General features: G+C 39.9%; 1 protein-coding gene across 1 annotated transcript in view; it reads right to left on the bottom strand.

The window, feature by feature from the left end:
- The window catches only part of ADGRV1 (adhesion G protein-coupled receptor V1), a 302215-nt gene that overhangs the window by 159237 nt on the left and 124971 nt on the right, over positions 1–18007 (bottom strand). The window contains exons 75-82 of the mRNA XM_076361800.1: positions 16709–16826; positions 15674–15845; positions 12775–13017; positions 9936–10343; positions 8750–8934; positions 7279–7528; positions 6997–7136; positions 4924–5084 (exon numbers count right to left, since the gene is read on the bottom strand). Coding sequence (XP_076217915.1) covers positions 4924–5084; positions 6997–7136; positions 7279–7528; positions 8750–8934; positions 9936–10343; positions 12775–13017; positions 15674–15845; positions 16709–16826 — 1677 coding nt within the window. The remainder of the gene's footprint in view (positions 1–4923; positions 5085–6996; positions 7137–7278; positions 7529–8749; positions 8935–9935; positions 10344–12774; positions 13018–15673; positions 15846–16708; positions 16827–18007) is intronic.

Below are 18007 nucleotides of genomic sequence, written 5' to 3'. Positions count from 1 at the left end.
TAAACCTTTCAAAAATTAGCCAATAATATTTATACAACTATCTACACAAGAAAACTTTGGAAATAATAACATTCTATTTCACTCTTTGTTAATCACTAGATTTAACTAAATATAATCACATAAGGAAATGCCTTCAAACAGCCAACGAAGCGGAAAGGCGTTGCAGTTATATTCAAGGCAAACCCTTAACCACGCTAAACTGTTCTACTTTTTAAAATACATTCTTACAACACATGACTACAGTAAACGACTAGTGCTGAACAACAACCTGCAGGTCTTCATTGCTTCCAGTTCAGCAAAATATTTCTCTTAGTTTCAGTTTCTACAGCATATTGGCTTACTTTGTATTGTTTTTTTCTTCAGTTTCGATAACATTTTGCATTCTATGGCATATTTGTCTCATGAATTTACTTTTTTTTCTGTAAACCAGTAATTGCATTTGTTTATTATAGCTTCTCTTTTTTTTTTAACTTTCATTAACACAATCTAAAGTTAGAAGCTTAACTGTATTTTAAAATCTGCTTAATCTGCCAAAAAATTCTTTCATTTTTGTTAAATAAAACAATCAATTTGTATGAAGTAGGTGAAAACCAGTGTGTTTTCTTCTCTGCCTTCTTTTTCATGGCTGAGGTTTTAAAACAATTAAGGAGCCTAGCTTTAGTCTGTTAGGGCAGTTTGCTGGAAAGGATAAATAGGGGATTTAGCCTCTTGCACTGTTTTTGTTACTCATACATAGAATTTTCATACAATCATAGAATCGTTTAGGTTGGAAAAGACCTTTAAGATCATCAAGTCCAACCGTTAACCTAGCACTGCCAAGTCCACCCCTAAACCATGCCCCTAAGCGCCACATCTACACGTCTTCTAAATACCTCCAGGGATGGTGACTCAACAACTTCCCTGGGCAGCCTCTTCCAATGCTTGACAACCCTTTCGGGGAAGACATTTTTCCCAATATCCAATCACCTCCCCTGGCACAACTTGAGGCCATTTCCTCTCCTCCTATCGCTTGCTCCTTGGGAGAAGAGACCGACCCCCACCTCGCTACAACCTCCTTTCAGGGAGTTGTAGAGAGCGATGAGGTCTCCCCTCAGCCTCCTTTTCTCCAGGCTAAACAACCCCAGTTCCCTCAGCCGCTCCTCATCAGACTTGTTCTCCAGACCCCTCACCAACCTCGTTGCCCTTCTCTGGACACGCTCCAGCACCTCAATGTCCTTCTTGTAGGGAGGGGCCCAAAACTGAACACAGTATTCGAGGTGCAGCCTCACCAGTGCCGAGTACAGGGGCACGATCACTTCCCTACTCCTGCTGGCCACACTATTTCTGATACAGGCCAGGATGCCATTGGCCTTCTTGGCCGCCTGGGCACACTGCCGGCTCATGTTCAGCCAGCTGTCGACCAACACCCGCAGGTCCTTCTCTGCTGGGCAGCTTTCCAGCCACTCTTCCCCAAGCCTGTAGCGCTGCATGGGGGTGTTGTGACCCAAGTGCAAGACCCGGCACTTGGCTTTGTTAAATCTCATACAGTTGGCCTCGGCCCATCAATCCAGCCTGTCCAGGTCCCTCTGCAGAGCTTTCCTACCCTCAAACAGATCAACACTCCTGTCCTACTCGGTGTTGTCTGCAAACTTACTGAGGGTGCATTGGATCCCCTCGTCCAGATCATTGACGAAGATATTGAACAAGACCGGCCCCAAAACTGAGCCCTGGGGAACACCATTTGTGACCAGCTGCCAACTGGATTGAACTCCATCCACCACAACTCTTTGGGCTCGACTATCCAGCCACTTTTTTACCCAGCAAAGAGTACGCCTGTCCAAGCCACGAGCAGACAGTTTCTCCAGGAGAATGCTGTGGGAAATGGTGTCAAAGGCTTTACTCAAGTCTAGGTAGACAACATCCACAGTCTTTCCCTCATCCACTAAGCAGGTCACCTTGTTATAGAGGGAGATCAGGTGAATGAAGCAGGACCTGCCTTTCATAAACCCATGCTGACTGAGCCTGATCACCTGGGTGTCCTGTACATGCCGTGTGATGGCACTCAAGACGACCTGCTCCATAACCTTCCCCGGCACTGAGGTCAGACTGACAGGCCTGTAGTTCCCCGGATCCTCCCTCTGGCCCTTCTTGTAGACAGGCGTCACATTTGCTAACCTCCATTCAACTGGGACCTCCCTGTTCAGCCAGGACTGCTGATAAATGATGGAATGTGGCTTGGTGAGCACTTCCGCCAGCTCCCTCAGTACCCTTGGGTGGATCCCATCCAGCCCCATAGACTTGTGCATGTCTACGTGGTGGAGCAGGTCGCTAATCATTTCCCCTTGGATTATGGGGGCTTCATCCTGCTCCCTGTCCCTGTCATCCAGCTTAGGGGGCTGGGTACCCGGAGAACAACTGGTCTTACTATTAAAGACTGAGGCAAAGAAGGCATTAAGTACCTCAGCCTCTTCTTCGTCGTTTGTCACTATCTTTCCCCCCACATCCAATGAAGGATGGAGAGTCTCCTTAGCCCTCCTTTTGTTGCTCAGGTATTTACAGAAACATTTTTTATTGTCTTTTACGGCAGTAACCAGATTAAGTTCTAGTTGGGCTTTGGCCCTTCTAATTTTCTCCCCGCATAACTTCACGACATTCTTGTAGTCCTCCTGAGTGGCCTGCCCCTTCTTCCAAAGGCCATAAACTCTCCTTTTTTTCCTGAGTTCCAGCCAAAGCTCTCTGTTCAGCCAGGCTGGTCTTCTTCCCTGCCGGCTTGTCTTCTGGCACATGGGGATGGCCTGCTCCTGTGCCTTTAAGATTTCCTTCTTGAAGAAAGATTTCCTTCTTGAAGATTGTCCAGCCTTCCTGGACTCCTTCGCCCTTCAGGACTGCCTCCTGAGGGACTCTGTCAACCAGGCTCCTCAACAGGCCAAAGTCTGCCCTCCGGAAGTCCAAGGGAGCAGTTCTGCTGACCCCCCTCCCTACTTTTCCAAGAATCAAAAACTATCATTTTGTGATCGCTGTGCCCAAGGCGGCCTCCAACCATCACATTACCCACAAGTCCCTCTCTGTTCACAAGCAACAGGTCCAGCGGGGCACCTTCCCTCCCTGACACTCAGCAGCTGTGTCGGGAAGTTCTCTTCCACACACTCCAGGAACCTCCTAGACTGTTTCCTCTCCGCTGTATTGTATTTCCAGCAGACATCTGGTAAGTTGAAGACCCCAGACTCACATCTTTAACCCGGGCCCCAGGGAGGCAGCAGACTTCCCTAAGAAGTGAGTCCTCTCTGCGTATTGGGCCTTCTGTTCCTTCTGAAGAAGGGAGTCTCCTAAGACAATGACCCGTCTTATTTTCTTGATGGAAGCAGTTTTGACGCAGGGCGTAGGCGAACTTAACCTCGGCGACACCTCCAAGCTAGATGAACCATCGTCCTCGCTATTGTTCGGTTCCACTTGCAGATCCTTGTACCTGTTATGCCAGGGCACCTGGGAAGGTGGGGTCGTCACAGAGGAGACGCGCCTCTGTGTTCCTCTCCCTGGTTGCACCTCCCAGAGGTGTGCTCACTGCTGCTGTCCCGTACTGGCAGGGGGATGATCAGAGCAGGGCACAGCCTGCAGCCTGGCACCTGGCTGGCAGCGTGTTCCCACCGGAGCTCTGCCTGGGAAGCTGCGTCAGCCGTGGTGGGTGCAGAGCTTAGAGAGGCCACGGCGTTCTGCCATTGCTCCCTGGTCGAGCTGGCAGAGCTTCAGCGCCTTTCCTGCACGCCCTTCGGCGTGAGCTGCCGCACAAACTGCCGCGCCACGCCCTTGCTGACGTGCCACGCCCTGTCTGCCCACCCTGGTCCCCAGCGCTCCCCAGAAGCTTCTTTTATAGGTGGTGGGGGGGACTTGGCTGCCATTGCTTCCGGCCCCGCCCCGGTCTCGTCAGCCGCTGTGGCACGAGCTGCGGGCTCCTGGCGGGTCCATCGGCTCCCCCCGAGGTTTCCCCAGTTTGGGAAACCCCGCTGTGCACTGCACTAGAGCACTCCACTGCCGATCATGCCAGCACCGGAGCACCTCACCTTGGCTACTGAGATGTGACAATGATGATCTAGTACAGAATTCATAAATCTCGCAAGGAGCAGACCCAGAACCCCATTTAAGGGCCTTAAGGTTAGAGTAAGAATCCTTTTAGCATGTTTTCTAGTGACCCCGTTACTCTTTAGGTTCCTGCTTGCACAGTGCCTATCAACACAAGAATAAAAATTTACTTTCATCCAGGATTGCCTGCAACATAATAGTGAACTGACTGCAATGTGAAAGGTGTAATTTCCATCTCCTTCAGAAGCCAAGTGGAGTTTAAAACTTAGATCTCCTACTTCCTGTCTGATGCTTTGGGACTTCTGCAAATGCTACCATAGCTGTCAATGAAGTGAGTCATGACCCTCATAGGTTAAACTCTTGGGCTTCTCCAAAGATGTTAGGTAGTAGTTAGGCAGCAGAGTATAATGGAGTTCTGCTCGCGTGATATGGAATCTATCTCCCTCAGGTTATCACTTTTGAGTGTAAATTGTCAACTGAAATCGTCAAAGAGCTTTCAGGCTAGGTAGAAAAGTGTCTGAAAGATTTGACGAAGAGGACAACTGTACTGCTGCTAGAGACACAGGTGAATTTAGGATTTTTAGGTTTCTTCCCCCAAATAAGTGACATATTTCTCTTTTGTACGGTTCAATAAAACATCACAAGGAAACATATTTCTTTGCTGGACTTTTTTTTTTCAGCAGCAAAATTTGCCAGTGGGCAAATACCAGACCAGATGGCAACTTTAATACCATGAAGCTAGTTAACATTCCTCCAATACCCCTCCAAATAAAAAGATTGTCATCAGTTGCTAAAACCGCTAAAAATCAATCAGTCTTACTGGTCATCAGTTGTTACTAATGAAAAAACTGTCTTAAATCAACCGACCTGAAATACAGATGAATCCAGAAGAGAAAAAGGCCTCATTGTATGAAGACAAGTTATCTGTTTGGGCATAAACTGCATAAATGGACATATGAGAACAAGAGCACTCCACATAGTCTGACGTGTCATCAACCACTTTGCAGAACCCGCTATCTGACAGCCAGCTGCAAAACAAAAGATTCACAGAGTTGGAAATGGACTTGTGTAATTTACATGGTAAGCAGGCTTGAAAATTGTTGTTGTATCTCTGAAATACCAAGTTTTCTAAACTATTGCATAGATGTTTTGTGTAATCTTTCAGGTGCAATTCTCAGAACAGCACACTTACATGAAATTAAAATATTGTTTACGGCTTTTTTTTACTTTTATGATTAAAAAAATTTCTAAATATATGATAATGAACATTTTTTTCCACTAGAGAATTTTTGTGGCCATGTTTTTAAAACTTCTGCAAGATCTACAGGTCTGTCTGACTTTTCAAATAGTTTATTAACTTGCACAATACCTTAACCCTTTATGGAGAACACTTCATTTTATACTGCTATTTGTTGTTTTGAAACTAAAATTCATGTTTTGTTTTCTTTCAGTATTGCTGAACTGATTTTGAAGAAGGATACTACAGGTGACATCCTAAGCCATTACTACTGGAAATCATGTCTGCTCTGTGATATAGTGTCTAGATAAAAGGAGAGCATACAGGTAAATTCTGCTGCATCTCGTTTCTGAAGAGAAATAGTTTATATCAGTGATGGACTGATATAATCCAGTCAGTCTAATGAAATCATATTTAAACCAACTAGATCTCAGCAGGATATAGAACATAATTCTCTCCAAATTCATTTATACTCTGTGAACAGGAAAGACACAGGCTAATCAAATAATGGGGCATTGAAGAGCATACGCAGAAAACATCATTCCACAGTTTGTAATGGTATGAGTAGCAACAAGAATGGAAAATGATCAGCAGTTCACCATTTCTTCTAAAAACCAGGAGACATCAACTTAAGCTAGTAGCAGCAATATTAAAAAAAAACAACAGGAGATGGCTTTTCTGTCAAAAAGAAACAGTCCTATAGAGAACATTGTCAAAAGATATGCTAAAATTCTGGATGGTGCAAGGAAGGACTAGATAAGTTTGTGGTAGACAAATCATTTAATGGCTTTAAACTAAAGGGGGCTAGATTTAGTCTAGATAGAAGGAAGACATTTTTTACGCTGAGGGTGGTGAAACACTGGCCCAGGTTGCCCAGAGAGGTGGTGGATGCCCCATCCCTGGAAACATTCCAGGTCAGGTTGGATGGGGCTCTGAGCAACCTGATCTAGTGGAAGATGTCCCTGCCCATGGCAGGGGGGTTGGACTAGATGACCTTTAGAGGTCCCTTCCAACCCAAGCCGTTCTATGATTCTATGAAATACACAAAATCACATTCAGCTCATAGAGTCACTGGAGAGTATAGTATATGGGGACCTACTATTTATACTTGTCCTGATCTTACTCTTCCCTGGGCATTTACTTTTAGCCACTACTGGAGACAGGATACTGGTCTAGATAAATCCCTAGTCTACCCCTTAACAAGTTTTTTTGGTTCACTTACACAGTGTCTTTCACAGACCCAAAGAGTAGGTATTAGCAACTTAGGAACATTCTGAGCCAGTGACTTGAAGCAATACCAGAGATGCAGGTTTAATTCTTTACTTTTGTAAGAATGGACTTGAAGTGTTACCTGATAACAACTGTAGAGAGTACAAAGTCATTAATATTAATGAAGTGACGCAGTCCTGTGATTTATGGCCTGTCAGCATTGCCTAACACATTATTACATAATTTAAATGGTATTTTGGTGAAAAAAGTCAAGAGTAGAAGTCTGAGAAATATCTGAGCTAGAATAACTACACGTTTTATTATATGGAAAGTTTTATGTGCTGGTACAAAGGCCAGAAAAGTTAAGGAAAAAAGACAGATAGGAAATCGATCAATTTTATACTTGCAAATGATCTAATTGGAGTTATCACATCTTAGGCAAATACACAGGTTCACAGTAGAAACTGGAAAACTAAACAGATTAATAAAATAACCTTTCAGCAGCTTGATTCCAGAGGAGACATAGAGATTTTTGTGGAACAATCCGACTTCCTGTAGCATAAATCCGATAAATTACTTCATTGTTATCTTTCAAAGGGTGTGAACTCCGACCCTTCAAACTCATAGAAAAAACCTGAAACAACACATAGAACGTAAATACAAGTCAGTGCTATTTTAATCAGACACACACACAAAAATGTTCACATTATTTTAAATACAAGCAAAATATAAATTAAACTAATTTCTTGAAAAAATAAATTCCATTATCCTCAAACCTTGTTCTTCAGGGCAAGTTCTGTATCTCCAGTAAGGAACCACTGCTGACTGCTGTATTCTGTAAACTGTACAGATTCACAGTTCTCTTCTTGAGGAGGTGATAATACAACAGAGACCTCTAGTAAACGTTCAGGTACTTGAATAGAATCCCCATCTTTTCCATCAAATCTGTGTCCATTGATTTGCTGAGGAAACCAGTTGTGAGCCATTATTGCAATGTACGGGCAGCTGTCAAGGATATTTTTACCTCTGTTGAAATGAAAAAGCAATAGGGCTGGTAAGTGGAACTGAGCTTTTACTATTCTTCACAGAATGACTCTAAAATGTATTTGTAATTAATACTTTATTCCTCCATCATTTTTAGGCTTTATGACATTTAATAGGCAGACAGTTTCAGTTTCTGTGAAAAAAGAGGGGCTGAATTGTTATGTACTTCAGCTCCTCCATTTCCCCTCTGGGTTTCGCTCACTATGATCTGCAACCAAAACCCCTCCATGGTAAACTAGGTTATCATGAGTTATAATACTCATCTTTATAACTTGATGTAGAGATAAGTCTACAAGGAGAGGCATTAAAATGGATGACCTTGCTTTACCTCTTATTCCCAACAAATGATGCAAAAAAACTTGGAATAAAGAATTTGAACTTTCAAGTTCTGGGCACTGTTCAGGATAGTGCTGATATTTATGCCATTTACTGTCTTTTGGCTGAGATGGGCTTCATACATACCTGCCTACAACTCAGGAAATGGCAAGAAAAGTTACATCTCCAAAAGAAGTTGAGATAGAAATCTCAACCATGCTGATTTTCTGAGTTAAAAAAGGTGGGGGTTTTTCTAAATTCAACTATCAGTTGTTTAATAGATTCACAGTGGGAGAAACCCACTATTTAAAATGATCTGTCTCATAAAAGAGTGTCATCTATTTCTGCAGTCACCTATTTCCCCTGCCCATTAGCCTGACCACAGGGTATTACGCACTTGCAGACAAAGCTAGCAATTTGAAACTACATGTAAAAATTACGAGTAGCTTTTAAAAAATTTTAAACAATGTTCAAGTGAGCAAAACCAAGCACACAAATTACAAAATGCCAGTAGAAATTTCGGGTTACTTACTCTCATCTAAGCCTTAGAACATAGCTCTCCATCATGCAATTACATATTATTTTCTTAGTAAGGTTAATGAATCCTCTTCCAGGCAATATTTGAGCTAAAGGTGAATTAATATGTCCCAGATCTCCTGACACCTACTCCCACAGCTACCCCGTATCAGTGTACCAGTTATTTGTGACACCAGCTCATAGTGCCAATATAGTGCTTTATAAGATTGTGACAGAGTGCAACACATTTTCATATAGGTAATGTATCAGATGAGAGACAAGTTCCTTTTCTAAAAATGTAATTTAAATTTTTACTCTATTGGTAAGTTGTTATGTATTTCCAAAACATATTATGAATTCAAGTTTACTAACCTTTCTCCTGGCGATCCACACATTATCCCAGTCAACAGGGAAAAAGCAAACTTCTCAGTCACCTCAGCAAGCAGGCTATATCCTCGTGTGTCCTCGCGTTTCGGGCTAGCCAGAGCACAGAGTATCTCATAGAAAAGACTTCTACTTTTATCAGTGAGTAACTGTTTTTCACCTACATCTGTAACCTAATAGGAGGAGAAGAAATCAAACAGCATTTTATGCACAGAAGTCTGCTTATAACATTTCCTCATAAAATGAACGTTTTATGCCAACGTTCAGTCTGGAAGTTCAGAATATTTTTTCCACCTTCCAATCACCGCTGCCAAGGCGTGAGGCGCAGCCTATGTCACAACTACGTAAAGATGTGCTTACTAATAGGGACTTGATTACTAAAGAAACCATGTGGCATTTTTCATTCTTTCACAAATCAAAGATGGTTGAGTCCTGAGATTTTTTGACATTGTTTTCTCTGTTTTCTTTGTCAAAATGGCAACAATCACAACTGAACTGTTGTTCATGAATATTGTTATACTGCTTTGTGTCTAGGTATTTAAACACTTTCCAGCTCCTGTGCATTATTCCACCAGCCCAGAAAAGCCAGAAAGCCATAACACTAGTCCCAGAGTTTTCATACAGCTTAGTGGAATGCTGAAGTGCTCAGCTACCCTGCCAACCCGATTCCCAGAGCTACTGCACGAAAAAAGGCAAGCTGCATGCCTGGTTAAGAGCACAGCAGACTCCAGCTGGCCCTGGTAGGATTTGCTTGTGTGTTGACTGCAGTCAGCTGTGAAGATATGAGTAAACCTTGGGCCTCATTCTCTTATACCAGGGCTAAAATCAACAAAGATGTGGCCTGAGAATCAAGAAATTATAATAAGCTCTATGAAAGTATGACACCAAAGGGAAAAATTTGCACAGCAGAAAATCTTGAGCTCTAGGTACATATGCAAAATTAATACTGGTTGCTCTTTTCAACCTATTTGATTTTTGATTGCCTGCCACCATCCTAACTAGTGGCAGACAAACTTCTTCTTGATTGTGGGACTTCATAATTTCTATTTTTACCTTTGCAGTCTGTGCCCGAGTCACTGCTGTGGATGCAAACCTTGATCTTATCACAGGCCTGCATGTTATTATACTCTTATTAAAGTCACTGGCCATTCAAGAAAGAGCAGGAAAGGTTTACCTTATCTATTATATGCGTCACAGCAGTAAGCTGCTCTTCTGTAGTTTCTGTAGCCACTCTGACGTTCAGATTCTGGAGGACTCTGTGTAAAATGGTGTCATCAAGAGGCTGATGCAGTTGATCAATCAGCCCCCAAACTGGCAAGGAGTCCAAATCTGAGACAATGGTGATGTTAGCAATACCATACACGTCATCTACTCTGGCACCGCCTGTGGGATTAGAAAGTACAACCTGGAAACGTTTAGGAAATGGGTTTAAAGATCCTGTCTTTGGAGTCAGGGTCACATCCAGAAACTTATTTCTCTGTCCAGGTTCAAAAGTCAATAAACCTTCAGATCTGGCAAAATCTTGTCCTGCCACAGCTGGAGATATGAAGGTCCGACCAATAGATTCAGGTTTCTGTAGCTCCTTAAAACAAACCAAAAGAGTTTTAGGTAACATTATGATAGATACAATTGTTCAAAACCAGCTGCTGTAGAACATACATACTTTAAATAGGTAAAATTTAAATGTGTAAAAAAGGAGTCCCCTTTCAAAATGCAGTTGAGAATGATATAACAATTACATTAAATGAAATATCTCCCTGAATAGCAATCCGTCACCTGTGGTTAGTGACAACCTAGGGGAAGAATTACATATATTGCCAATAGTAAACAGGATCCCTCTCTTTCTTTTCCAGACAAAAATTCACAAAGCTTTTCTGGGTGAATAGATATTACAGAAATGTTAGCACATCCATAGGGTGAATTCTGGAGGGGCTGATGTAAGTTTATGTCTGCAGCATGAAGTCCCCCAATTCAGGGTACAGACAGGAATTACAGATACATAAAAGCCAAACAAAAGCCAAGCAAAGGTTTTAGAAATCTGTGCCCAAGCTAATATCAATTCATGATATTTTCAGTCCCAGTATAAATACTTAAAAGAGGAACAATCCATTTAGGTCCAAAGGCAAAGCAAACACTATAGAATACACATGCAAGGCAGACAGATGAACTTATCTAGGAATGCTATATGGCCTCATTTCCCTGTGAAGTAGCACTATTTTTACCTTCCATGAGGTTTGCAGATACTGTTTCATTCTTCACATTCTTGCTCTTTTTGTCAGTTGCCATAACCTTGATATTATATCTGGTAATATAATAAACTTTCCTTAAGTGGAAACTAGCATTCTGGGCTATATTCAAATGTATGATTTTTCAATAGTAACTATTGATTTCATAAGTACAGACTGTATACCGATTCTTAAGTAATCTTGAAAAGGTCTCCTACTGTAAAAAACAAGGATTTTTATTTGTGAAGTACTAGACCCCTTTTGAAAACATTTAGTTTTAACTAGTAAAGTTTACTTATAGAATAAATCAGACATCTTTTGAGTTTTCAGGAGAATGTTGTAAATCAACGTAGTGTCTATCTGTTCAGAATTGCTCTAGAACATGATCACATCATCTGTGCAAATTCCAGTGAGAAGTTTCCTTTTGTTCATCCCTTCCAGTTGAGAATTAGGAAACAGGGAAATAAGTGGTAATAAAAGCACTAGTGACAAGAACAATGTTTAAGAAACCTTTGTAGGAATGAGATAAACGTCTGTTCCAGTTAGTGCCTCACACTTCCTGTCTGCCGTGACCTCTTATTTTACAGGTACCAACAGTACCCATGCTTTGGTACTTGGCCATGCACCCTCAAAACCTAGAAATGTCCAAAGAAGGGTTGCTATATAAAAAATAAACGGATAATATATTTTAGCCTAAATATACACTGGACAGTAGCAATTTCTTCTCCATTAAACAGCTAAATTATAATGAACTCTTGGCTGGAAAGAATGTGAAAATTTGTTACCACACAACCTAACTAAAACACTGGCCAGCTACTGTATAGTAAATGCATGGAAACACCATGGAATCCTATGCATGCATAAAATACATATGCATGCAATATAACAATAGAATGCAAAGTCTTTTATTATAAAGGGTGATGGAAATACACTGGTCACACAATGCTTTGTTAGAATAACCCTCCCCCGAAATAATGCTTTTAGGTATAAAATCCCTCACATTCAAAGTAGATCAGGCTAAGCACTATCCCAACGCGACGGCAAACCTAGAGGAATCCCTCTTGCAGCCTGTGCCCTGATGTTGGAATCACAACTATAAGGAAGTGGAAGGAATCATGTTTTTGCAGTTGTGTTACTTCTGCTAAAGAGGAATCTTCATCATCTGTCAATACTACTGAGGTACTCATTTAGAGATAAAAGGGCCAACAGTTAGAAGAGTCTGGAGTTACAGCTGTAAGCATAACAAAAATGAATGGAGATGGTAAAATTGACTTTAGCACATGAGATTTTTCAATCAGAACAATTTTCAAGTTTAGTACTTCAAGAACATGGAATAAAATTTGATGAAAGTTCTCCCTCTCTTTTCCTAAGTGTGCTCTGTGTATTAATAAATTTGTGACTTAGCACAGCAAGTTTGTTGGTATCTGAATCTTGTAGTCATACCCATCATGATAAAAACTCGATTTCAGAGAAAGAAGCCTCAAAAATTGGAGTCTCATAAGAAACTTAGGACAAAGAAAGAAATGTATTTAATGCCTGACTGACTGTAGTCTTTGAGGCTACTGGATGGTACTACGAACAAAATCACTCTTGACAATGCAATGAAAACAAGGTCTTTTTACTAATGGAAAACCAAAGAAGCTAGACCATATGGGCCCAGCAAATGTTTGACTATTTCCTGAAATATGCTAATTAGAGTCACATTTACTTTACAGAATGAATAAAGATTTAATGATAAAAATAATACTAAAAATAAGTTAAATAATAAAAATAATAAAAAAGTCTTACCTGCATGCTGTAGCTAACCATTGTGGTTACTGATGTACTAGAGTCTCTAAGTACTTGCAGACTGATTAAATTAGTCTTCTTGTAAGCCACAGCAAAACGAGATCCCACAGCAAAATATACTAAGCCACGAGGAGCATCACTTTCACGGACTGTTATAAAAGCAAATCTGGAACTGCTGTTCAATGCAGCTCCTGTGCTTACAGCATACAGTTCAACAAAAAAATATGTTTCAAATTCAGGTACCTGTAAATGAGGGATGATTTTCATATCATTATAAGACCTACTAATTAGTTTCAGCTTTTAAAAATGTATATATTATTTTGTATGCGCAGTGGATTACTCGTACTAACACTTACCACAAGCAAGCTTCCTGAAATGTGCAATAAGTACAATGAAGTATACGCTAAAAATAATATTACAACAGGCACCACTCTGTCATGTACAATATTGAAATCTCAGGTTTTCACATGGAACTTACCGCAATAAAGTAGGTATTTATATACTACATGTATTGTGGCTGTAAATCTGCCATAATACATGACAGTAAATTCTCCAAGAGTTCCATATTCCAGATTATGGATTTACATAGATTGACATCTTGTGAGGAATTTGCTATTTCATTTTCTTTTTGCCTTACAAAAAGGCATGTACATACCTACTCACCTGTGGAAAAACTGCACAGAAGTCTAAGTATGCAGTTTTGAAACTGCAATTAACTTGACTGTATTCAAGTATTGAACTCAAGTAAAGTTCTGAAAAACTTTTTACATACAGCCTTAGTGTTTAAACACTAACATGTTTATGCAAGTTTTTACAAGCAAATCTCAGTAGACTTGAACACTTAACTGAATTTATCGAAAATCCCAAAGCCTAGAGATACTATCTGATAGACTTTTGTGAAGTTTAAGATACAGAGAAATCTTCTGTCAGTCTGGAAATACAGGCTATTGAATTTTAGTGTTCATATCTCAAAGAATTAGCCTAGTCAATTCTCCATTCTTAATGCTTGTTCATTGAAAATAAGGTAGCAATATTAAATTACAATATGACATGCTGCCTCATCTTTGATTTCGTACCTACAATACAAACATAGCATGTTTAGAAATAGACATCTGATTACTAAGATTCCAGAAATAATTGGAAATATGTTATTTGTACCTATTACATTCACTTGTGAAGCAGCAAACTTGCAAAAAAAGTAGTTCTTTACAAGACAATAGAATTTAAGAAAAAAATTATCATCATTGAAGACAATTTTTTTATTAGTAAACATAGCTTTTTGTTTCAGCTCTGGATTTTTGGAAGTCCTACTTTAATTCTAGGAAAGTAGGATTCAGCTCTTAGCTAACGAAATCAGTATAGCTGACTAAGTAAAAACTTTCAAAAGCTAGAATATGTCATACCATATGCCATAAAAATGTAAAATATTTATTGAATGTATTTATTACTTCATCATTTCATAATGTATTTATTACTAATTTATAAGCTACCTTATGGAAGAAGAACTGGAAGAAGAATTAAGAAATATTTGGGGGGTTAAATAGCATATATTTTTAATTGAGTTGTTAAGTAATTCTTTAAATGGAATGATCTTGACGAATTGATGACAAGCATAAATTTACTGGAATGCCATAGGGAACTTTAGCCTTCAGTTAGCACCTGTTAGAGCGGCACACGCTTGCGCTTCATGTGGTACAGCTGCATGTCTCTGCAGCTGCTGCACTGCTATCATTAAATAATGATATCACTCCTGTGGACTAAACAGGTTCAAAATCCCAGTGTACTCAGCGAGGCAGCCTGTGTCCCGCTCATGTATATATTTTATTCATTGGCTCTGTAATGGAAAAATAACATCTGAAGATGAAGAAGGAAAATGGCCCTCTTACTGAACTAAGAGAATGCACCCTATTCCCTAGTGGGAAATCACTATTTCCCACATCCTACAATCTTGCATTGTTTTCTAGAATGTAGTCAGAAAAAACATGGAAACCTTCTCATCTTGTCCATTTCCATTCCCCAGACCTCAGCTTTGCCGCCAGCCTGGCTGTTAGGATAATTTCTTGGAAAGTTTCAAACTCTCCACTCTGAAAGAATGACAAACATTAATCCTTCCTTTCTTAAGGGACTACTCTAACCAAATATTTTTGGGTTCACACAAAAATATTTTTTTCCTTTTCTCTTCAGTAAAAATGACTGAATGCTGTGCTTTGTGTTAATTCAATGACGTCTGCATTTTTGAGTGCCAGCTGGGCCTCTCAAGGCTCTTAGGCTTAGGCATACCCAACCGACAAATGCCAAATGGCTTTAGTGGATGATGGCTGCTAAATTGAACTTCGGTACTCACAGGCTGGATGTGCACAGCAACAGGTTTTTAGACACTCAGAGATTCTTATGGAGCTTTATGATTGACTAGAGTTTTCACAGATCATTGTGCTAGATTTAAGCATGTAAAATTGTGCACAAGTTGCAATAGTAGGTTCTTTTGTCGAATGAGATGTTATTACTTACAGGATATGCTTTCCATAAACCACGCTAAGAAGTGCTTTGATAGATGAAAGATTTACTGTGTGAAGGATAAGAGTCCAGTATATGAATGAATACGTGTCTCACTGAAATAACAACTCCATTCTTTTTCTCTTACTGTTCTGTACAAATCTGAGATCTGCAATTTACTTTTCAAACTAAATACTCATCTCCTTCCCGAATTTTTACCAGTCACAATGGAGGTAGCACAAGCCTGTAAATAAACGTGTTTGCAGAGGAACTGAGCAGATGTCAAGTTACCATCTTCAAACTGTGTCCTACACATCAGTTCCTCTGGATCAGAGGGGTTTTTTCATCTTGATAAATTGCAATTCAATGTCACAGGGCTGTACGTAAATGAGCAATAATTACTTACATTATCAGGTTTTATTTCAATGGAGATGTTGCATATTGTTTGACCTGCCATGCAGGTAGTGGCTCCCAGCACAGATACAAGTTCGTTCTCCAAGTTCATGCCGTCCTTCAGAAGGACAACAGCTGTTTTATTAAAGGTCACACGCCAAAAGATCTTCACATCTTCAAAAGCCCTATAAGAAAATCAGAAGAGTATACATGTACTGAAGGAGAGCACTATCGCTATGAACAACAGAGGTAACATACGTTTTTTGTTAATATTCTAAACTTATCACTAGGGAACCAACTGACTTAAGATGAAAAATTCTCTCTTTTTACTTAAATTCCTTCCTCTAAAACCTGTTTAGATAACCAAAAAGTAACACAGGAAGAAAATAAAGCAATTATGGGAACCCTGTTTCTACTCAATTTTTGTTTCAGAAAACATGAGATTAGCTGAATAGTGCTTGGAAGACAGGGATGTGGCCAAGTACTTTCCTTAATACTATAGTAACCGCTTGCCTGGAAAGCCAGGCAGAATTTGGATTTCCTATAAGTTTGTGGAACTTTGAGTGCTTGAGCATATTTGTTTATAGTACACATAAATGTGCAATGTATATATGTGTTAATTAGAAAAAACACAGTATCTGCATGAGTGAAGACATAAGCATAGTGCTGACACTAGGTATCTTCTTAATTTCTCATTTTAGTATTCACACCTGCTTATATTACACAGGGAGATGAGAATTTGAATTACACCTTTAGCAGTGTAAATACTTTACCTTAAGCAAAACTTTCATACTTGCTGCCTTATGGCATAAGTTGGAAAATATTTGGGTTTTCCGTTTCTGCTTTATAACAGCACAGTGACAGACCTAATCACATTCACAACTTAAAAACCCATTTGCCAAGTTCTGGGAAGTTATTAAAGGAGTTGAAAGGCAAAGATTTATTATAAAACTCTGTGATAACTTCTTCCACTAACAGCAGCTTCTGTGATTCAACACAGCATATTACAGCATGTGGGAAGAGCACTTGAATCAGCTGTTGCCTGCACCTGTTTGGTTGCCTTGCAACAATCAGCAGCACCTCTCTGTTTTCTGCATCTTCATCAAGTACAAGACCGCTTTGTACTTCTGGAATGAATCCCAAAATGCCATTCTGGAGATCACTTCCTATATAGGAAACAGTCCGTGAAAGTAATTAGCAAGGAAGTTAAGCTGAGACTAAACTATAATTTTAATACAGATAACTGCTAAAAAAAAATAAAAAATAGGTATCAAAAGCATGCTGCAAAGTACCACTTGGGGACGCCTCAAGAAAATTTAATATTTCTATTCTTAATTTACACTCCGTATCTATCTAGAACTTAAAATGTTGGCATTTCTAAATTTTATTTTAACCAGTAGAATATTTTTGAAAGTAAATTCCTTATGAGAGCCATGGCACCATCTATGCACATAAGCTTGTATTTTCAGCAGCATTCAGCAAACTGACTGAATTCTGTGTCCCTTGACTTCAAGAGACTAGGTGTTACAGTAGTCCAGAACAGTGTCAAAAGCCTTGTTTATAATGCCCTTATGAGATACCACTTCAGCTGTATTATTTTATGTTTACCATAACCTTTAAAACATATTCTTTCTAAACAGAAATGGGCCTCAGTGTGCCCCTAGATGGGCAGCATTGCCATAGCTGGTTATGGGATAAAGATGAGCTTCCAAGGACATGACTTTAGCTTTCTTATTCATCCCACCCACAATGTTGTTGAACCCACTCATTTTCCCAAATTGTTACATCAGCTTTTCTCCTGCATCTTTAATCCAGTGTGTGGAACTAGGGAGCTGCAAAATACTGCATTGTTCTCATGGGAATGTAAATAACTTCAGCAAAACAGCAGTGGAGGAAAAAAAAATAGGGTTAATGAGGGGAAACTAGTGTCTTCACAGTATCCCATTATATCTTGCCTCTAAAGGATTTCTCCTTACCGCTAGCAATGGCTTTACTCTGCAATTGAAAATGCAATCTATTTCCAACACAGTGCTTATTAAATGTCCATATATATACTGAAGATTAACAGAAACCGCGTGTTTGCTTATGCACATGCACAAGTATTTAACCTGTGGTATCTTTCTATCTATACAGTTAAATGCAGATACATGCTTTGACCCTTAACATGCTTTGACCCTTAACATAAGTTCTCTCCGGACTTTACTTTATGTACTCATTGTACTCAGGGTGTAACTCTAGAACATGTTAATACACTTCTGTAGGATTCAATACAAGTTCAAATTCCAACCTGTGCCTATGCACATACTTAACCCGAGGGTTAACTTGCACATATGGGCAACTGGTTACG

Source organism: Aptenodytes patagonicus, chromosome Z, assembly GCF_965638725.1.
Source record: "Aptenodytes patagonicus chromosome Z, bAptPat1.pri.cur, whole genome shotgun sequence".
In the NCBI taxonomy this organism is placed as follows: Eukaryota; Metazoa; Chordata; class Aves; order Sphenisciformes; family Spheniscidae; genus Aptenodytes; species Aptenodytes patagonicus.
The sequence above is the reverse complement of the archived record's forward strand: the minus strand, read 5'-3'. Positions and strand labels throughout refer to the sequence as shown.